Source organism: Hemitrygon akajei, chromosome 17 (assembly GCF_048418815.1).
Source record: "Hemitrygon akajei chromosome 17, sHemAka1.3, whole genome shotgun sequence".
NCBI lineage: Eukaryota > Metazoa > Chordata > Chondrichthyes > Myliobatiformes > Dasyatidae > Hemitrygon > Hemitrygon akajei.
In genome coordinates this window covers 37,331,094-37,353,938 of record NC_133140.1, presented here as the reverse complement: position 1 = coordinate 37,353,938, position 22,845 = coordinate 37,331,094, and the positions used below count along the sequence as shown (strand labels likewise).

The window sequence follows — 22,845 nt, the reverse complement described above, 5'->3', positions numbered from 1 at the left end:
TAGTAGGAAAAGTATGACAGTAGTTTGTCTTTAACGGTATCACAAATGTGGGTGTCAGATAAGTGTCATACCTACAAGTATTATGATTGGCCGCATTTAGTTTTATTAACTTGTTTCTGTAACTTAGGGTATTAGAAATGTTGTGTACTTTTCCCCTTAGTCCCCTATAGTTCTGGCATGTTTATGCTACCCTTGTGACATTGCCTTCTCAGTCACAAAGCCATCTCTGATCACTCCCTTCTAGAGCACTCTATCCAAGTTCCTTATCCCCATCCAACCTGACAATCCCCGGATAAAGCTCACCTAAATCAGTTCTTTCATATTCAGAATTTGAACTTTGGCTGTTATCCTTAAATTTGCCAAAATGTTTAAAAAATTTTGCCTAGGGTTCTCTGACCCTATTTTTTATTTCTTTATTAAATTGTTTCTCCCCAGCTCCTATTACCTTTTTTTCCTCTTGACCCTGTTTCTGCTAAAGTATATGCTGGAATTCTCCTCTATTCCCTTATCATAGTTCATTGTACTTGTTCTTCATGAATTGTTTCCTTCAAATTTAATGTCATTTTTTTGTGGCAGAAATAAAGCCTTAATCTTACCATCTTGGAATTGTGTCTTTTGTTACCTCTAAGGTTATCTGTTCCAACACACTCCTGATTGGCCTTCACGTGCTACACTTTGTAATTAGAGTTATCAAGATCCCATTCGTCTTTCACCTTGCTGGCCTGTATTGGCCTCTAGTTTACAGCACTTTTGTTTGAAGTTTTTATCCTTGTTTGCAAATCAATTCATAGCCTATCCCTACCTTTAAAATTTTCTCTATTCCTGCTACCTTTTGGCTATTTCAATTTTCAGTTTGGCTGATTGACTGTCCACAACTGTAATGACTTCATCTTTGGTGGCCATGTTCTCAGTCTATGTAAAACAACTTGGGAAATGTTGCAGTTATTATTTGCTTGTGAAAACCAGTCCATAGATGTGTCAGCATAACAATCAAACCCAAGCCTCTAATTGGTCTTGCTATGATATGTAGTATAATTTTTCTGTGAGGCAAAGATAGATTTTTAAAGCACTAACAATTATTGAACTTCCTAGGTATTGATTGCAGAATCTTTGAAATTTTGTACTGGTTACACTTAGTCTCAAAATAATCAAAAATTGACAGGTATTGAGTTATTGTTCACTTTTCAGCTACCAGTCTCAGCTCGTAACAATTAAAACATTTAATACAGCTTAAACAAATCAGTAAGTATTTAATGTTGGATTATCTGATTTTAGCTAAAGCAATGATTGAATGTACCACACTTAGTTTCTTGTTCCTGGGCTAAGTATGGGAACAAATTCGAAGAGGGTTTCGTGCATAATTAATCCAGAGATTCTGAAAGGTATTTTTCTCTTCCCTAGTGTTAAAATCTAACTGTGGCATGGTTGACATGCTAAGGGTTAAAGGTTCTTCCCCCGGATGTATATATCTGTTAATAGGAATATTTGTTTTGCTTGATCACAATCGAAATAAGCAAATAAGATTTTGAATGCATATAGTGATTGCAAATGTGTTCTGCCTCACTCTTCACATTACCTATTCTCAACAGGCACTGTTTTCACCAAATTCTTGAAAAGTGTCACCAAACTTTTGCTTTGTCAGCAAAGCAAAATTTACTTATCTGAGTTAAGTAGGAGGAGGAGTAAGGTACTCAACTTTATGATATTTCCACACACTCGCACCATTATGATAGAACTATAGATAGTTACATCTCAACACCTGCATGAATTTACTAAGGTCTCTGGTGTAGACAAAAGATTTCCTAGAAGCTTAATCAATTTAAAAGTTGCTGAGCCAAAGTAGGGAGCACTGAGACATGGCCCAAAACCTGGTTCAAGAAGGAAGTTCAGTGAATATCCAAAGAACAATGCATTGGCAGACCCTAACAAGCTTGTCATTTTTCCTCTTCTCTTGCCAGGAAAACTTTAAAGTGCAGTGAGCGAGAGTCATGCAGGAGGGAAAATAAAATACAGGTCATGTATGGTGTGCTAAAACAGAAGTAACTTTATTCTTTATTAAATTGCCAATCTTACTTCAAGACTTTCACTTTTTAACTTTTAAAGAAAATTGCCATCAAACTTGTTTGCAATCAGTACAAGTTCATTTTGAAGGAAAAATCACCATCTGATAATCTAAGCATGCACTCCTTCACGATCTAAAATTTCTGCTGCTTGTAATAAAATCAAATACAACTGTAGGATGTTCCAGTAGCTCTGTACTATATTTTCAACAATGTACATTTTACAGTTTTATCAACCATTATTGAATGTTTATTTAAATTGTTTTTCATTTTTTGTTTTAGATTCCTTGTATTTCCAGACATGGGTTACAGTTTGCAATCAATTGTTGAGAAAAACAAGAAACCTTTATCTGAAAAAGCAGTATTTCAACTAGCTTATAAAATTGTGAGTATTTCTTAAGTTTCTGTCCCCGGTTTAGACCAGTGTTATAGTTTTAACTAGTTTATTTCCTGTCTTCTATCAGATTGATGTGCTTGAATACATTCATGCAAATGAATATGTGCATGCAGACATCAAGGCAGAAAATATTTACGTGAACCCGAATGATCTAGAACAGGTAAGTAATATTTCAACAAATAGAATGATGAAACTTAAAAGGCATCTTAACTCGGGCTTTCATGCATATCGGATAGAAAATTATTGGTGACACACTTTGGCTTAGTAGTGTTTTAACAATGAGCAATTGGGCCATATGAAGCACAGAAGTTTTGAGATTCGATTTTAAGGTTCTGATGAGATCATTGGTTGCAATCATATTAAACTATCAGCAGTATGGCTGAGGAAAATGACAAATTTTCCTCATTTTTAGTTGTTGAAAAGAGCTTGTATATATTGGATGAGTAAAGGATTAAAGTTTTATTATCTAATTTGCTGAAAACCTCCAGGCTATGTTAGTCTCACTGCTAAGATAATAAAAAATGAGTGTCACAGAAAATATTTAAAATATTATTTGGATCAATAATAATAATGAATTTGCTAATAGACTGTGCAGGATTTTAAACAACTGGCTGAAGAGGATTCAGACAACAGAGGAAATACACTCTATTGGTGCTTGCACCCATGGCTTTTCTCCTCACCCGGATCCACCTATCACTTTCCAACTTTTGCTCCACCCTTTCCCCTCACCTTTATTTTTCAGTCCAGATGAAGGGCGTCAGCCCAAACCATTTACTGTCCATTTCCCTCCATAGATGCCGCCTGACCCACTGAAATCCTCCAGTGTTTTGTTTATTGCTGCAGATTCCAGCACCTGCACTCTCTTATGTTTACATTCGGCATGAAGTATCTCTACTACGCAAACTATTGGTTTTGGATCAATCAATCAAAGCATATACAAAATTGATAGAAAGTGGTTTCATGCTGGATGACATTTCTCCTTGCCTATTGGTGTGCAAAATCATCACTTGGCATTGATTAGTTTAAAAAAAAATGAATCCACAATATCAAGGAATTATTAATCCCTATTAATAGGAATGTCCATTATTTGCAACTGGGAGGTGCCAAGAATTGTCAACAACAAAGTTGATTCCTTTCTAATAATTAGCTATAACAAAGGAAAGTAGGTGCTGCCATGTATTAATAGAACAGATTATTTATGGATTGAAATTGTCCTGGATAAAATAGAAAATAAAAAAAGGGAAAAGGGTAAATAAAAAAAAAGTATGAATCTTTTTGAGCAATATTTTTAAAATGCTTTGTTGGCATGAATTATTATTGACTCTATCCAATTCAATATAGTTCCTTTTCACTGTATGAACTAAAGCTTGTTGCTGAACTCATACGATGCAAATGTTTATGCATTTATTGCATCTCATTGGCATTTGTGATTTTGTAATTTTAGTTATGTTAAGCTATTTGGTAATTAACTGCTGGATCAACTGTAGCACAAATTAGCATGAATTTTCTTTTCAGGTGTACCTGGCAGGTTACTCCTTTGCATTCAGGTACTGCCCTGATGGTAAGCATGTCGAATATAAAGAAGGGAGCAGAACACCACATGAGGGCACTGTGGAGCTGATCAGTGTGGATGCACACAAAGGAGCTGGTAATATGCCATTTGTTATGCTCTGTATGAGCTTCTAAACAGTAAACTCTTAACTATCTTTGGGTTATGTTCCAGAAAAGTAGCAATTCCCAAAAACTGTGAATATGATTTTAATGAAAATACAGGAAAACTTCACTTGCTGATTAATCCTAAATCCACTCCTTAATACAAAGTTCAAAGTAAATTTATTATCAAAGTGTAGCGGTGTGCTACACACAGCGCTGAAGTAACGACACGCAGTTGGTGAGTTGCAGTTGCAAAAGAGACTTATTCAAACTTCGCGGCCTCACTTTAAAGCCTTCCTGTTCCCGCCCTCCGTGCGCGGGCTTTTCCCCTTGCTGGTGAAGAAAGCCTGGCGCCCTTTTTGGGGCCGGCCTCAATGCCGACGCGTGCCACTTTGTGAGCCGGTTCGAGTGCGCTGGGAAGTGGGTCGCCATATAACCCCCCCAGAACCAGCGATACACCCCCCCAATGTCCTCAGTCTGGGTCAGTCTCTGTTTGGGAGGTCTGCCTCTGCGCCACGGTGCCTGAATCTCGACCGGCTGCGCCAAGTCCACATGGGCCGGTTTGAGTCGGTCCACTGTGAAAACCTCTTTCCCCCCAATGTCCAGCACGAATGTGGACCCATTGTTTCTGATCACAGTAAACGGCCCCTCGTAGGGCCGTTGTAGCGGTGTCCGGTGTCCACCCCGTCGTACAAAAACAAACTTACAGGTCTTTGGGTACGCAGGTTGGGTTCTGCCCATGCTGTGAAGTGGGTATGGGGGCCAGGTTACCGAGTCTCTCACGTAGTCTGTCCAGGACTGCTGCGGGTTCTTCCCCTTGCCCCCTTGGGGCTGGTATGAACTCTCCTGGGATAACCAGGGGTGCGCCGTACACCAACTCGGCCGATGAGGTGTGCAGATCCTCTTTGGGCGCCGTGCAGATTCCGAGCAGGACCCAGGGAAGCTTGTCCACCCAGTTAGGCTCTTTGAGGCAGGTCATGTGAGCCGACTTCAGGTGACGGTGGAAATGCTCCACTAGCCCGTTTGACTGTGGGTGGTAGGCAGTTGTGTGGTGCAGCTGTGTCCCCAAAAGGCTGGCCATAGCTGACCACAGGCTGGAGGTGAACTGGGCGCCTCTGTCAGAGGTAATGTGGGCCGGTACACCAAAGCGAGATACCCAGGTTGCAGTCAATACTCGGGCACAGGATTTGGAGGAGGTGTCGGTGAGCGGGACTGCCTCTGGCCATCTTGTGAACTGGTCTACGATAGGAGGTGCTGCACTCCTCGTGACACTGGCAAGGGGCCTATGATATCCACATGAATGTGGTCAAAACGCTGGCGGGTGGGATGGAACCGCTGCGGCAGGGCTTTGGTGTGCCGCTGCACCTTGGCTATTTGGCAGTGCATGCCCATTTTGGCCCATTCACTGACCTGCTTGCAGAGTCTGTGCCAAACGAACCTGGTGGCTACCATCTGGACGGTTGTCCTGATGGAGGGGTGTGCTAAGTTGTGAATGAAGTTGAAAATGTGCCGCCGCCAGGCTGCTGGGATGATGGGGCGGGGTTGGCCAGTGGATACGTCACAGAGTAGGGTCCTCTCACCTGGGCCTACGGGAAGGTCCTGGAGCTGCAAACTGGAGACTGCAGTTCTGTAACTAGGGATCTCCTCGTCTGCCTGCTGTGCCTCCGCCAGTGCTTCATAGTCTACCCCTTAGGACAGGGCTTGGATGTTAGGTCTGGAGAGAGCGTCCACCACGACGTTGTCCTTTCCTGAGACATGCCGGACATCTGTCGTGTATTCGGAGATGTAGGATAGATGTCGCTGCTGGCGGGACAACCAGGGGTCAGATGCTTTCGTGAACGCAAAGGTAAGCGATTTGTGGTCCGTGAACACGGTGAAGGGCCTACCTTCTAAGAAGTACCTGAAATGCCGGATTGCCAGGTATAGCGCCAACAGTTCCTGGTGGAAAGCACTGTATTTGAGCTTGGGTGGTCGTAGGTGTTTGCTGAAGAACATCAGGGGTTGCCAGCGACCCTCAATGAGTTGTTCCAGCACTCCACCGACTGCCGTGTTGGATGCGTCCACTGTGAGGGCGGTAGGGATGTCCGTTCTGGGGTGCACTAGCATCGCACCATTTGCCAAGGCTTCTTTGGTTTTAACGAAAGCGGCTGGGGACTCTTCGTCCCAGGTAATGTCCTTGCCCTTACCGGACATCAGGGCGAACGGGGGCGCATGATTCGGGCTGCTGAGGGGAGGAAAGCGGTGGTAGAAATTCACCATACCCATAAATTCCTGCAGGCCTTTGATTGTGTTGGGTCAGGGGAAGTGGCGGACAGCGTCTACCTTGGCGGGCAGAGGGGTTGCCCCGTCTTTAGTAATCCTGTGGCCCAGGAAGTCGATGGTGTCGAGCCCGAACTGGCATTTGGCCAGGTTGATTGTTAGGCCGTATTCACTCAGTCAGGTGTAGAGTTGACAGAGGTGGGACAGATGCTCCTAGCGACTACTGCTGACTAAGAGGATGTCGTCCAAATAGATGAAAGCGAAGTCCAGGTCGCATCCCACCGCGTCCATTAACTGCTGGAACATCTGTGTGGCATTCTTTAGACCAAACGGCATGCGGAGGAACTCAAGAAGACCGAATGGGGTGATAAGTGCCGTTTTGGGGACGTCATCCGGATGCATCGGGATTTGATGGTATTCTCCGGACGAAGTCTACCTTGGAGAAGATCCGTGCGCTGTGCAGGTTTGCTGCAAAGTCCTGAATGTGAGGCACAGGGTAGCAGTCCGGTGTTGTAGCCTTGTTCAACCTGCAGTAGTCACCACATGGTCTCCAGCCTGCTGTTGCTTTGGGCACCATGTACAGGGGGGAGGCCCATGGGCTGTCGGACCACTGTATGATCCCCAATTCCTCCATCCTCTTGAACTCCTCCTTCGCTAGTCGGAGCTTGTCCGGAGGAAGCCTTAGAGCACGGGCGTGGAGGGGTGGTCCCTGGGTCGGGATGTGGTGCTGTACTCCATGTCTGGGCATGGCTGCCGTGAACTGCGGTGCCAGAACCGATGGGAAATTCTCCAGGACTCTGGTGAAGTCGTTGTCGGATAGCGTGATGGAGTCTAGGTGTGGGGCCGGCAACTGGGCTTCACCCAGGGAGAGCGTTTGAAAGGTCTCGGCGTAGACCAGTCTCTTCCTTGGCAGGTTGACCAGTAGGCTGTGAGCTCGCAAAAAATCTGCTCCCAGGAGCAGTTGGGCTACAGCGGCCAGTATGAAGTCCCACGTGAACCGGCTGGAGCCGAACTGTAGCCGCGCCGTACGGGTGCCATAGGTCCTTACTGTGCTGCTGTTTGCGGCCCTCGGTGGGACCCAGTTCTCCGTTGCGGGTGTCGTAACTCGTCGGAGGTAAGACGCTGATCTCGGCTCCGGTGTCGACCAAAAAGCGGCGTCCCGACCGCTTGTCCCAGACATACAGGAGGCTATCCTGATGGCCAGCCGCCGTAGCTGTCAGCAGCGGCTGGCCCTGGCGTTTCCCAGGAACTTGCAGGGTGGGCTACAGCGGCGGGCTTCTGCGCCCCACTGCTGGTGGTAGAAGCACCATTGTTCGTTGGTCTCTGCACCCCTGCCTCTGGGGTTAGTGGGCTCTGCTGCTGGGAGCGTGGCTTGGTGATCTGTGCAACGGACGCCCCACTCTCCTTCTTGGCTTTCCACAGCACGTCTGCCCGGGCCGCCACCTTCCGGGGGTTGCTGTAATCCACGTCAGACAGCAGCAGGCGTATGTCCTCGGGCAGCTGCTCTAGGAACGCCTGCTCAAACATGAGGCAGGGCTTGTGTCCGTCAGCCAGTGCCAGCATCTTGTTCATCAACGCCGACGGTGGCCTGTCTCCCAAACCATCCAGGTGCAGTAAGCGGGCAGCTCGCTCGCGCCGTTAGAGTCCAAAAGTCCTTATGAGCAGGGCTTTGAATTCTGTGTGTTTGCTGTCCTCCGGGGGCGACTGTATGAACTCCTCAACCTGGGCGGCTGTCTCCTGGTCGAGGGAGCTCACCACGTAGTAGTAACGTGTGGAATCCTAGGTTATCTGCCGAATGTGGAATTGGGCTTCTGCTTGCTGGAACCATAGGTGAGGTTGCAGCGTCCAGAAGCTTGGCAGTTTTAACGAAACTGCATGAACAGATGCGGCGTCGTTCATCTCCGGTCCAAATATTGTTTGGGCCGTCGGGGTCACCAATTGTAGCGGTGTGCTACACGCAGTCGGTGAGTTGCAGTTGCAAAAGAGATTTATTCAAACTTCGCAGCCTCGCTTTAAAGCCTTCCTGTTCCTGCCCTCCCCGGGCAGGAATGCTGTAGGGGGCGCATATTCACAGTCCAGTCTCGCACACGGGCTTTTCCCCTTGCTGGTGAAGAAAGCCTGGTGCCCTTTTTGGGGCCGGCCTCTTTGCTAGTGCACGCCACTTTGTGAGCCGGTTCGAGTGCGCTGGGAAGTGGCTCGCCACAAAAGTACCTTTTTGTCACCATATACTAAACACAAAGTGTTCATTACTACCTTGAGATTCATTTCCTTGCAGGCATTCACAGTAAGACAGAAATAGAATAAAATTAATTTTTAAAAACTGCACACAAAGACTGACAACCAATGTGCAAATAATAAATAATACTAAAAACATGAGTTGCAGAGTCCTGAAAATGAGTCTAGGTTTGGAATTATTTCAATGTTGTGGTGAAGTTACCCATGCTGATTCGGGAGACTAATGCTTGAAGGGTAATAACAGTTCCTGTACCTGGTGGTGTGGGACCTAAGCCTCCTGTACCTCTTTTCCGAGAACAACAGTACGAAGAAAGTATGATCTAGATGGTGGGGATCCTTGATGATGGGTGCTGCTTTGTTGTTCTGTGCAGATGTGCTGAATGGTGGGGAGGGCTTTGCCTGTGATGGACTGAGCTATGTCACCTTTGTGATGGCATTTACGTGCTGATTCCTTGGTAATTCTGAGGAATTTTGAGGTTAGCGACCTTCACTGCCTATTGAGGACTGGCTGATGGACCTTTGCTTTCTTCCTCCTTGTCATCAATGATTAGCTAATTATTGATGACAAGGAGGGAGAAATCAGAGGTTTTGCTGGTGGTAACTCGACTTTCTACATTAAAATTGTCATTTTCTTTCCTCTTTTCAGTTTCAGTCCACTCTCTATATTGGCGCTCATAAATGATTTTCTTTCAGGGACATATTAAGAGCTACAAAGACAGTAGTATGGGGTGGTTATAAATGTGGGATGCAGAATAATTGAGCTGCATTTACTGCAATTCAATAAATTTTTTGGTGATTTCTACAAATGTGCTATCTTAGTTCATGCTTCTGGAATTGATGCAAATTTAGGTGGTTCTACAATGTAATTGTGATGCACATTGCTCTAATTAATGTTGAAGTTTACACAATCACAGGACGTACATAAGCTTATTTTTGTTGCCCAGTTTTGTGTATAAATTCTTTAGTCAAATATGTAATGATGAAAAACTTGCAAACATTTCAGGAATATGAACCAGGAGATCAAATTCATAGAAGCTATTACCAAAAAGTATGGATATGAATTCCTGAATTTGGATCTATGTCCGATTTAATTGTACTGCTATCAGGATTAACTAGTTTGCCACCAGCTAGCATCCAGTCACATAGTGGAAAATTTCTTTTGATGTTCTGCTAATTGTTTCTCTGTGGAACTTGACTAATATATGCAGCAGGTGGCCAATTGTTTGTTGATATAGATATTTAGTGTGGAATAGGCCCTTCCGGCCTTTGTAGCCGCACCACCCAACAATCCCGATTTAACCCTAACCTAATTAACCCGCTTTGGATTGTGGGAGGAAACTGGAGGACCTGGAGAAAATCCATGTGTGTGAATTTGTACACACAGAATCCTCTGTTGTCTTAATGATATAAAGGGTCAATTACACAAACAATTTGTGTTAAATTTTGTAATAGTTTGTGGGCTAACTTAGACGTGTATAACACAATCATCGAGGGGGTTAAAAATATGTGAAATAAATTTGAGGGTTGGAGATTATTCCATCGTTTGATAAAGATAATAAACTCATGGTATGCCATAGAAATTTCAAGAAGCTAAACAGACCCACTTGTGTATTATAGGACCTTCCAGACGCAGTGATCTTGAAAACCTGGGTTATTGTATATTGAAGGCACTGTGTGGCTCGCTGCCTTGGTCTGATGATGTTGACTCCCCATATTCTGTTATGGAAACAAAACTGAAGTAAGTTAGCATGTAGTTAAACTTATCCTAATTACATATTTAGAGATGCAGTGCAGAATAGGCACTTCCAGCCCATGAGCTATATTGCCCATCAACCCCTGACAGCCCTGATTTAACCCTAACCTAATCACGGGGCAATTTACAATGATCACTTAACCCACACAGTATGTCTTTGGACTACAGGAGGAAACTGAGGAACCCAGAGAAAACCCATGTATTCCATGGAGAGGACGTGCAGACTCCTTGCACGTAATGTCGGAATTGAACTCTGATCCTGGTGTCCCAAGCTGTAATAGCATAGCACTTACCACTAAGCTACTGTGGTGCCTATAATTAAAATAACTTTGAAACTTAAGTATTTAAAAATTGAAATTGTTGGATTTGGAAAGGAGCTACAGTGGCTTATTTACATATGTGGGTAGCAAACTAAGGTACTGTAGTGATCAACATCAGAATATGTAAAAGTTAGTGCATTAAATCTTGAATCCAGGATTTCCAGATTCACTAAATTCTCTGGGTTGCTTGTAGAATGAGCAAAGTGGAAAATATCTTAATTTCATTCCACTGTTTGAAGTAACAATGTAACATGGCATAACTGGGAGAGGAAATTTAATTTTTTTAATATAGAAATTTAGGAATTAATATAGGAATTTTTTTAATATAGAAAGCCTTTGAATGGTTTTGGAAAGATCTAGTTGAAATAATGTGTTACTTCAGAAGTACAGATAAGCAATTTTTATGTGATATGGTATTTCATAGAAGGGATATACTTTGAGGACCTCTACTTAATGGTAAAAATATGCCCCTTTTAAGGCAGCAAATTAACCTTCATAAAAATAACTTTAACTTCATGGTTAATTCTGATTCAAGTGCCATTCAGAAGTCTAATACTTATTGAGGTGAGATCAAATAAAAGCCTATAATTTGTCATTTCTCTAGAATTAAATCATGAAAAGTTTTCCAAATTATAGTTGCTTCTCCATATTGATGAATTGTGCATTTTTTCTGTCATTAAGATGTACAAACTGACTTAAATGTTTTTGCACTAGATACAAGGATGACCTTCCAGGTTTCCTGAAGTCTTGCTTCAAGAAAAGAAAAATTCCAAGTAAGATGGGTTCTAGAAAACTTTGAATGTGTTTTTTAAAATTTAGTTGTGCCTGTGTGTGATCTAAGCAAGTGAAACAACCTGGAGTCCTGCATTCTCCAGTTTTACAGGAGTGTGTGGGGTGGGAACTGTGTCCATACCGGCAAGTTGGAATGTTCCAACAGCAAGAATGGTTACTAACCAATGTTTTCTGCTTGTCAACCTGCTATTTCCCTGCCAAACAAAATTTACAAAGGTGGTGAGAGTGGAAATTGTGGTAGAATAGTGGGCTACTTACTAATTTGAAAGCAGTCTTTGTTTACTTTTTGCACATTGGCTGTGAAGATTTGAAGAAAAGCTTGTGCTAGCTCCTTTTGTCTGTGTTCCTTTGTCTTAGTCAGAAAAAAGATCTCATGAAGCTGTTGGAGCACTGAGGTTCAAAAGTACAAAGTAAATTTATTATCAAAGAACACATGTCACCATATACAACCCTGAGATTCACTTTCTTGCAGGCATTCAGAGTAATACAAAGAAACACAATAGAATCAATGAAAAAAACCACACACAACAATGACGGACAAACAGACAATGGACAAGAGACAACAAAATGTGTAAATACAAAAAGAGAAAAGAAAATAGTAAATATATAAGCAATCAATATCAAGAGCATGAGATTAGAATCAGGTTTATTATTACCAGCATGTGACGTGAAATTTGTTAACTTAGCAGCAGTAGTTCAATGCAATACATAATATAGAAGAAAAAAAAATAACTAAATCAATTACAGTATACGTATTTTGAATAGATTTTGAAAAATGAGCAAAAACGGAAATACTGTGTATTTTTTTAAAAAGTGAGGTAGTGTCCAAGGGTTCAATGTCCATTTAGGAATTGGATGGCAGAGGGGAAGAAGCTGTTCCTGAATTGCTGTATAGTCCTTGAAAGTAGTTCATAGATTGTGGAACCAGATGAGTGCTGCGGTGAATCAAGTAAAGTGACCTTATCCCCTCTGGTTCAAGAGACTGATGGCTGTAGAACAACAACTGCTCCTGAACCTGGTGATGTGAATCCTGAGGCTCCTGTACTTCATTCCTGATGGCAGCAGTGAGAAGAGAGCGTGGCCCAGATGGTGAAGGTCCTTGATGATGGATGATGCTTTACTATGATATGCTGTGTGGCGAGGAGGACTTTACCTATGATGGATTGGGCTGTATCAACTACTTTTTGTAGTCTTTTCCATTCAAGGGCATTGGTGTTTTCATACCTGACTGGTTGCATCACAGCCAGTACACTCTCCAGCGTACATCTATTGAAGTTTGTCAAAGTTTTGGTTGATATGCCAAATCTTTGCAAACTTCTAAGGAAGTAGAGGCTCTGCCATGTCACCTTCGTAATGGCAGATACGTACTGGACCCAGGACAGATTCTCTTGACATAACACCAAGAAATTTAAAGTTACTGATCCTCTCCACCTCTGATCCCCTCATGAAGACTGGCTCATGGACCTTTATTTTCCTCCTTCTGTAGTCTATAATCAGTTCTTTGGTTTGGCTGACACTGAGTGAGGCTGTTGTCCTAAAGTGTCCCAAGTAAACAGAGATTCCCAGCTATTTCCTCTTTAATTTTTGTTCATAGAGTTACCCTTCTCTGATGTTATAAACAAGAACAGCCAAAATGCACGTGTCTTATTTGCTACAGTTGATAGGCTCACATGTCCTCCTCTGTCAGTAGCATCTGAACTACTATCTACTAAATCATGTAATAATTTTGCATTCCTTTTACTGATAAAATTCATTAAGTTGTCAGTGTCTCTGCATCAGGTCAGAATTCAGTGTCATCTTTTCACTCAAAACTAATTTGGTTAAGATGACACAATTCAAGCCTATTGACTATAAAACTTTAGAAGAAATTGTGCTACACCTAAAATCATTCTCCTGTTCCTTTGATATTTTACCTTCAATCTTTTTTTTTAATGTTTTTAGTTGCATGGCACCAGACATTCTGCAAATGGTTAACACTTCTCTTCTAACAAGCTGCTTCCCAAAAGCCCTGAAAACTGCAGATTTTAAGCCTGTTTTAAAATAAAACGCCTAGATGTCTCAGTAATTAATAACTACAGGCCTATATCAAACTTACCATGTTTAAGTAAAATAATTGAAAAGGTTGTTTATCAGCAACTTACAGCTTTCTGGCACTAAGCAACTGTATGGATGTTTTCCGGTCTGGATTTCTGGATTTCAACACCACCATAATACTGAGACTGTTCTGTTCAAGGTTTTAAATGATGTCCATTTCAACCATGATGCTCATGAAAAAATTTCAGTTTTGGTTTTACTGGATCTCAGTGCTGCTTTTGACACAGTTGGCTGTGTCATATTACTGGACAGACTGCAAAACAGCATGGGTCTTTCTGGTACAGGCCTAAAGTGGTTTAAATCTTCCTTACAGGATGGACTATTTTGTATCGATCAGTAGCTGTGTATCTGACTGAACAAAAATGACATGCAGTGTGCCTCAAGGGTCCATACTAGGACCTCTTCTGTTTAACATACACATGCTTGTTCTAACTCAAATCATGGTAAGCAACAAAATATCTTGCCTGAAATATGCGGATGACACTCAGATTTATATAATGGTGTCATCAAGTGACTTTGGTCCCATACAATCACTAAAAAAATGTATTGAACATATCACTGATTGGATGAGCCAAAGTTTCCTCCAGTTAAACAAAGACAAAATTGAAATAATTGTTTTTGGTGTCGAAAAAGAATGATTTAAAAGTCAATGCTCACTTAGAATCCCTGTCGTTACAGACCACAAACCAAGTCAGAAACCTTAGTGTTGTGACAGACTCCGACAGTTGCAAAGTCAGCCTACCATCATCTTAAAACTATAGCAAGAGTTAAAGGGCTTGTGTCTCAGCAAGATCTAGAAAAACGTCCATTCGTTTATTTTTAGGAGGCTTGACTACTGTAATGGCATTTTCACAGGTCTCTGTAAAATAAATAAATAGATAATTCATCCCTCAGGCAGTTGCAGCTCATTCAGAATGCTGCTCCTAAAGTCGTCACTGAGACCAAGAAAGTAAAACACATCACTCCAGTTCTCAGATCATGACATTGGCTTCCTGTCCATCAGAGGAGTGACTTTAAAATATTACTACTGGTTTAGAAAACACTCAGTGGTCTAGGGTCAAAATACATCTCTGATCTCTTGCTGCACTATGAACCTTCCTCTCAGGTCATCTGGGGTGTGTCTTCTTACTGTCCCCAGGGTCAAAACTAAACATGTTAAAGCAGCTTTTAGCTATTATGATAGATAGATAGATAGATACTTTATTCATCCCCATGGGGAAATTCAACTTTTTTCCAAAGTATTATGCTCCACGTATCTGGAATAACTTTCCAGAGAGTCTGAGGTCTGCTCCAGTTTTAAGCTTTTCTAAATCAAGGCTTAAAATGTTTATTTTCTTTTAATTAGAATCTCCTAGACTGTAACTTCTATTTATCATGTCTAATTTTTCTGTCATTTTATTCTCTTTTATAGTCTGAAATTTGATGTTTGATTTTTATATCTTGTTCTATGTAAAGCTCTTTCAACTGCTGGTGTTTGAAAAGTACTATACAATAAATTTGCTTGCTTGTCCCTGATTAACCAATGGCCCAATCCACTGTATTTCATAACCAAAGTTTTATGTGATTGCAATGTGATTATTTTGGTTGATTGATGGGATAAAGAACTTGTTAGGCAATGCTCATGTGGGAATTTAGAACTTGGAGGTATAGGTTTGAATTGAGGGCTGTCTACGTTAGATGTAAATGATTGTTTTTGTTAGGGTTATAAATCTTTGGTATTAATGTTCTCTGTCGCAGGGAAATAAATTGAGCCTACAAGGCCGGGTGGAATTGGTCATGGTTTTATTGATAAGTGGATTTGGCATGAGAGGACATGTGGCTTACTTTGCTCCTATTTATTTGGTTCTCCTTTATGCATATGTAGTAATTTTTCAATTAACTTCCCACTAATCTAAAGAAAAACCCTTCAGCTACATTAAGAATTTATATAAATACATTTTTCCTTTTTATTCTGACTTTCTCTAATATTCTTCTTTTTTGACTTCACTCATCTTAATCGGTTCCCAAATCTGGTTTGCAATATTTTATTCTATCATTTTCAAATCTGTACAATTCTTTGCTTCAAGTAAAATTTATTAAGCTCTGATAGGTGTGTCTCGATCATAAATGTGTAGAAATTTTTTGAGTTTGAAGGGGAGTTAATTAGTTCTGAAACATGTTTCTGAAGAAATGTTGATATGAGAAGAGAGAAACAATGCACGAGGTATTTAATAAGTTATCGTTGATTTAAAGATGAATTGAAGAAATACCTCCAGCATGTGGTGTCACTGAAATATGAGGAAAAACCAGATTATGAAGAAATACGTAAACAACTGAAAGATGGTCTTCAAAGGCTGAAAGCCTCACCAGATGATCCCTTGGATCTTACAATAACCACTGTAAGTAACTGTTTACGTACATTTTAGGATGAGGACTTGGTGTCTTCTTGATGGTCCTCTGAATCAAATGTCTGAGGTAGTTTGAGATTGCTGATACTTCTTGGTTGAGAGATAAAGAAAATATGTTGAGAACATAAAATCAATTCTGGTGTCAACAGAATTCTGGTCTGCCCTTCCCTCACTTTTGTATAACTACTGCATCTGATTCCTATAGAAAGCTGCTTTATTTAGGAACATGATTGCTGAGCTTGCTCAATTTTTTTTTAATTAAGTATGAATTGATAAAAGTAGGAAAAATATAGGAAAGGAAAATGCCATTTAATTTTTTTTAAGTAATGCAAGCTAACATCTTTTTATCTTATGCTCAAACTAACTTGAACAGGATTATGATATGTGAACAACAAACATGCACATGTTCACATCTGTTTAACCTTACCAATTATCCTGCACACCACTCCCAACCTCTCTCATCCATCCCTTGTGCAGCTACCAAACTATCAAAAACATTTTATTTGCTCTTTTACTCAATCGGCTTATTTCCTGGATGCATTATTTTGTATTTCTGTCACTCTACTTTAGTTCTTCCTTTCACACATTTTTGGTGGACAGATTTAATATTTTAAATTAAAACAGTTTCATATTTTTGAGTATTGAAGGAAATCAAAAGAAGCAAATGTCTGCACTTCACAGGATCTGCATTGCATGAGATCATTTGTATGAAATATCATTACTGAATTCACAATAACTATGCTTTGAATCTTAAAAAATTGAGTAAGGTTTGGATGAGGTCATTAAGATGTTTGTTAAAAAAAAATTCTTATTACTTTGGAAGAAGAATGTTTTGGCATTTGATCCTTTTAATTATTATCTGCTAGGAATTAACACCTGGATTTTTCGCTTTTAGAATATGCAAGGTTGAAGTGATTAGACGGGGTATTTGAAAGTTCATTGTGTGGACAAATACAGGGAAAAATCTTGATATTTTGTATGGAATAGTTTATCCAGACTGGTAGCCATTGATTTTAGAAGGAATAAGAACAAGTGATGGATTACACAGTGAGCAAAATATTGCTGTAATGTGTGGAGTGCACTACCAGTGTTAGTAATTTTAAGCGAAGAAAATCTCAGTACTGTATTATATGGGTAAGTATTTGAAGAAAACTGTAAGAATGGGATATGGCAATAGCAATTACGACTCATCATTGTTGAGGATTAAGCTTCTAAGGACTAATTGGGACAACCCCGTTTTTACTATATTTGCTCTTCTATGTTTAGAAATGACAAGGACCTGCATTATTGCAGTAGCCCTGAATATATATTAGTAAATGTTAGTATTTTAATTCCCTTTGAACATTCTGGCCAAGTAATATTGTAAAGAGTCCATAGTATGACATTTAGAATGTCTTTTTTAGTGCTTTTTTATTGGTATATTAAAGAAATGTGGTTTACTTTGCGTCAGCACATTGTTTGTTCCCTCACTGTCCAGTGGTGATAGTGGCACTGATTTTTCTCTCGGAAATCACTGCAGTTTGAGGACTTTCATCCAGAGATTAGGAGAAATGGGTTTGAAAGGTAATTTGTGGGTGCTGATGTTATTGTGCAGCTCTCCCTGTTAGAGAGACATCATCATAGGTTCAGGGGCTACTATTAGAAAATGAAATTCTTGGCAAGCAGCTCCAGTGCATCTTATAATGGTACTATCTACTACTAGTGGTAGGAATCATGGTAAAAGAGGGCATCAAGCTGTTCTGTCCTTAGCATTTAGTTTTTGAATACTACTGTAGGTGCAGGTAAAATATTTTATTAAACTGGATTTCTGCCTTGTAGACGGTGCAAAGGTTCTAGGAACACGAGCTAAGACACCACGGAATAGTCAACCTCTTGGTTGGTTCTTGTAGCTGTAGGATTTCTGTAGTTAAGTTCTGTAGGTCCAGTTAAGGGACTTTGGGAAAGGTAATATAATGGAATGTTAAGAAAAGATATTATTCATTCTTTTGATAGAGCTGGTCATTGTCTGGCATAATAGGTGCAATTAGCCATCCATGAAGAAGCTAAGACTGCCACTCTCAGACTACGTCCACACTACACCGGATAAATCCATAACCGAAGCTTTTTCTCTTTGTTTTTACCCTCCGTCCACACTAAAACGGTGTTTTCATCCCCTGAAACCGGAGCTTTTCAGAAACACTATCCAGGGTATGTATTTTTGAAAACACCACTCGGGCAGATCAGTGTGGATGGGGTAACCAGAGAAATCTGAAAACACTGTCAGACACAGCGCGCCATTTCATTGTTTTCTTGAATGCAACCTAACAATTTCAGAACAAATGGCAATGAGACTGAAGCCAGAAGAGTTAGAAATATACTCACCAAATACTTTGACCCATAACTTACTGAATAAGTAAGTATACTGTACTCACTTTGCCTTGTTTTCTGTCCTTGCTTGTATGAAGGTGGTTTACCTATTTATGCAAGTACTTCTCTGACAATAGATGTGTAACAGCCTAATGTAACATTGTATGGAGATACAAGATAATATGCAGATATTTAACAAGGTGCTTTATTAATGCAACACAGTTAGTCAGTTGCCTCCATACGCTTCAGTATTTGTTTTTTTTTCACTTTTAAATCCTCCTGCGTGAGAGCCAACAGCTGCCCGTCGTTTAAGTTTTTCTAGTCTGTAACTGAACAAACACGTACCGTCTTTCACAGCGAGATTCAACACCAAACATGTCGCTTGTTTTCGGTAGATGTGTCCTGCGCATGCGCAATAGGAGGAGATTCGCTGAAATCCCCGTTTCAATGTGGACAGAGATTTTTAAGAATGCATAGTGTGGACGCCTATGGTTTTTACGAGAAACCGGCATTTTCAAAATTATCCGGTCTAGTGTGGATGTAGCCTAAGAGAAAGCCAACTCTAAGCCCAATTACCTGACCAGAGGAGAAACATTGAGAAATTATCTCCCATATCTCTACATGTTGTGAGCTTGCTGTCTGCTCATCCAAACCACATTAAAGACTACACAACCGTGTCATAATTCTTGAAACAAAAACAGAAAATGTACTGACATGCTAGCCAGGCAGCTTCTGTGGAAAATGAAGGGCTTTGGTTGCAGAGAGTTTGAGCAAGAAATTGATAAAGCAAAGGGAATATATCTGATTATAGTCAGGCATTGGTTGATGGAAATGGTATTTTTGATAGATTTTGGAGAATGTAATTTGTTTGAGTTTGTTTAAATATTGAGGGGAAAGAATAGGGTTTGTAGTAAAACAATTTCTCCTGTTTGGTGATTCAAGGCCTGGAGAAAGTGGGGGAAGTGCAGTGGAGGATGTACTGAAAATGTATGGGAGTGAAGTTAGGAACCAAATCTGACTCCTCAGCAAACAATCATTATTTGTCTAAGAGTAGATTAATGTTAACAGTGGGCATTATGAGGCAAAACTTAATGAAAATGAGGTTTATAGGTCACCTACAGTACAAGTTCATTGAATGATAGAACAACCTAGTGGAACTAATAGGTGTATTCCTGTCAATTAAAGATATTTGTGGAAGTATGGCCTACTGTGATGTACAATAATAATCTTTTATTTATATTCCCTTCCACAGATTTGAAAATTTCACTAGTCAACTGTGAAGCCAACATATTATGTTGAGATAATTGTCAAAACATATGCCTTACAAGATGCATGGCGCCAGTTAGTTTTTAAATCATGCTTTTTATAGCTTTTTGGCCAGAGTTATTCCACAAGTTTTTTCATGAACTTGGGTCAATGTGTGCCTCTGTGATTTTTCAAATTTCTATATTTACATTTAGTGTTTTTAAATAAAATTGAAAGATACTTTTGTGAAGGGATTTTTGTAGCTGCATTTTTAATGTTGTTTCTCACCTGTAATATGTTATTCTCCAGCTGGATCATTGCACCAATGTCATCATTGGCTATTGTCTGTAATCTACTTGTCCAAAAATAAACTCTTTGAAAAGTAATCAGCAGATTTTCTATATGCACTCAGTTAAATTAAAGCTATTGTATTTTGGTGGAATGTGCTTTAAGATGGGCACTGGCCCATCTGTATGATGGATAACAAAATGAGATAGTTTTTAAATTGTTCTCATGTTTTTTTTTAAAAAGGCAAAAGACAGCAGACATTAACAATCTGAAATATAAGCAGAATATACTGCAAGTATGGAATTGATTAACCATGTCCTGGAAGGAGAGGTGACTTTAGAGACCTAGAATTTAGTGCATCAGTGAACTACCCAGGTCCGCCCAGGAAAGTTGCAGTTATAATTTGTCAAACTCCTTTGCAAAAACTATCTGATCCTCATTGCTTCAGGGTTTTCCATTGTGTGGTATGGACAGAATAAGCCTGTCCACGAAAATGTTGAGAGAACTTCGAATGTTGTTGAATATCTGTCACTCTGAAAGCAAACTACAAAAGATAAAAGCTTGAAAGTCAACAAACAAAAAAACAGACGAGAAAATATGCAAATGCTGGAAATCTGAGCAACACACACAAGAACACTGGAGGAACTCAGCAGGCCAGACAGCATCAAGGGAAATGAGTATAGTCGACGTTTCGGGCCAGGACCCTTCCTGCTTAAAACAGAAAAAAAAGTTTCAGGATATTCAGTTAGAACAGCGAGAAGAGTTTAAATGACGGTTATTTCTTCAGTGGTTTGATCAAGGCACGACTGCACAAGCAGTCATTCAGACGTCAGCCAGTTAGAACAGCGAGAAGAGTTTAAAAGGAGACAGCTTTATTGAGTGGGCAACTGAGTAGAGGGAAACAGAGAAGGAGGGCTTTGGTGATAATGGGTCGAGGCGAGGGAGGTTGCCTGTGTAGAATACAGACAGGAAGTATGTGTGTGAGGCCTGTGTTCTGTGTCAGATGTGTGAAGTCCCGGAGACTCCCAGCCTCCCGGATGGTCACATCTGCACCAGGTGATTCAAGCTGCAGCTCCTTAGGGACCACATTAGGGAACTGGAGATGCAGCTCAATGACCTTCGTCTGGTCAGGGAGAGTGAGGAGGTGATAGAAGCTATAGGCAGGTAGTCACACTGGGGCCTTGGGAGACAGGTAAGTGGGTAACAGGAGAGGGAAGGGCAAAAAGCAGATGCTAGAGAGTACCCCTGTGGATGTCCCCTTAACAATAAGTACTCCTGTTTGAGTACTGTTTGGAGGGGACGGCCTACCTGGGAGAAGCAACTGTGACCGCATCTCTGGAACAGAGTCTGGCCCTGTGGCTCAGAAGGGTAGGGAAAGGAAGAGGATGGCAGTAGTGATAGGGGACTCTATAGTTAGGGGGTCAGACAGGCAATTCTGTGGATGCAGGTGTTACGAACCCTGTAACTGGGTATCTTACCAGCAAAGATAGGAGTATCCATTGGAGTCTGGTGATACTATTTTTAACAGTATTAGTAAAAATACACAAAAATAATATCAATGCAAATATACAGATAATATACGTCATCAATACTAAACCTAAAAGTGCGGGTATAATAATAATAAGAAAAAAGCTCTATCGTTGTCTAGGGGATAATGAATTGTCCGATGGAAATATAAAGTTCAGTTCAGTTCATGCAGGCTGTGGTAGTTGTTGGTCGCTGTGTTGCAGTTGTTAGAGGGAGAGAGAGAGAGAGAGAGAGTAACAGCTATTGACTTGCCGACTTTCCTTTACGATCTTGATCCATCGATGTGTTGTTGTTGTGGTCATTCACGTATGACCCCTCCGTCCTTTAGCTAGACCGTTATTCCGTGGCGGACTCGTCACCCAGGCAAGGGTGGACACACACACAAGCCCCCACCGGTCTCGTAGCGTCTCTCCTGGTGCGTCTGAGGGGTGTTCCCCAGACCTTACTTTTATCCCCACTCACGGGGTCTCCGGTGTCAATCAGGTTGAGATGATGCAACCCAAACCAGTCCACGCTGGTTGCCCCCTGAGGGGTTTCAATTAATAGAACAGTACCTAGTACACAAACCTTCTCCAAAAGACAATAGCAGTAATCTCTCTTTTTGTCAATAGGAGACATTCCAACCTGTGGGCCTCTCTCATTAATTTTTCATGAGCGTTGTCAATAACAACTGCCTTTACTGTTATCCTGTGTCTCTCTCATCTCCCTTGATAACAGCATCAGAATAGTAGTGATTTGCGATTCTCCGGGGGGGGGGGGGGGGGGTGGCATTGGCGATTCTGTACCCTTCTGCCCATCAGAGTTGCTCATCATTTGTAACACAAGAAAGAAACACGGATGGTAGTTTTCCTCCAAATTGCCAGGGTCTGGGATCTTTCTGATCATGTCCACGATATCCTGAATTGGAAAAGAGAACAGCCAGAAGTCGTGGTACATATTGGTACCAATGACACAAGTAGGAAAAGGGAGGAGATCCTGAAAACAGACTACAGGGAGTTAGGAAGGAAGTGAGAAGCAGGACCTCAAAGGTAGTAATTTCGGGATTACTGCCTGTGCCACGTGACAGTGAATATATGAATAGAATGAAGTGGAGGATAAATGTGTGGCTAGAGGGATTGGAGCAGGAGGCAGGGATTCAGATTTCTGGATTATTGGGATCTCTTTTGGGGCAGCAGTGACCTGTACAAGAAGGACAGGTTGCATTTGAATCCCAGGGGACCAACATCCTGGCAGGGAGGTTTGCTGAAGCTATATAAACTAGAAACTATTCTAGCTTAAACTAGAATTGCTGGGGGGTGGGAACCGAACTGAAGAGACAGAGGAAGAGGTGGTTGGGTCACAAATAAAGAAAGCTTGGAGACAGTGCGAGTGGGAAGATAGGCAGGTGAGAGAGAAGGGATGTGCTCTGACCGATGGTTTGAGGTGTGTCTATTCTAATGCAAGGAGTATTATGAACAAAGCGGATGAGCTTAAAGTGTGGATCAATACT

General features: G+C 41.2%; 1 protein-coding gene across 1 annotated transcript in view; it reads left to right on the top strand.

The window, feature by feature from the left end:
* Positions 1-19,930, top strand: part of vrk3 (VRK serine/threonine kinase 3) — a 97,000-nt gene extending 77,070 nt beyond the window's left edge. Inside the window, exons 16-22 of the mRNA XM_073069661.1 lie at positions 2,343-2,445; positions 2,525-2,617; positions 3,973-4,105; positions 10,222-10,342; positions 11,392-11,450; positions 15,796-15,941; positions 19,549-19,930. Coding sequence (XP_072925762.1) covers positions 2,343-2,445; positions 2,525-2,617; positions 3,973-4,105; positions 10,222-10,342; positions 11,392-11,450; positions 15,796-15,941; positions 19,549-19,554 — 661 coding nt within the window. The 3' untranslated portion in view covers positions 19,555-19,930. The remainder of the gene's footprint in view (positions 1-2,342; positions 2,446-2,524; positions 2,618-3,972; positions 4,106-10,221; positions 10,343-11,391; positions 11,451-15,795; positions 15,942-19,548) is intronic.
* The last annotated feature ends 2,915 nt before the right edge of the window (positions 19,931-22,845 follow it).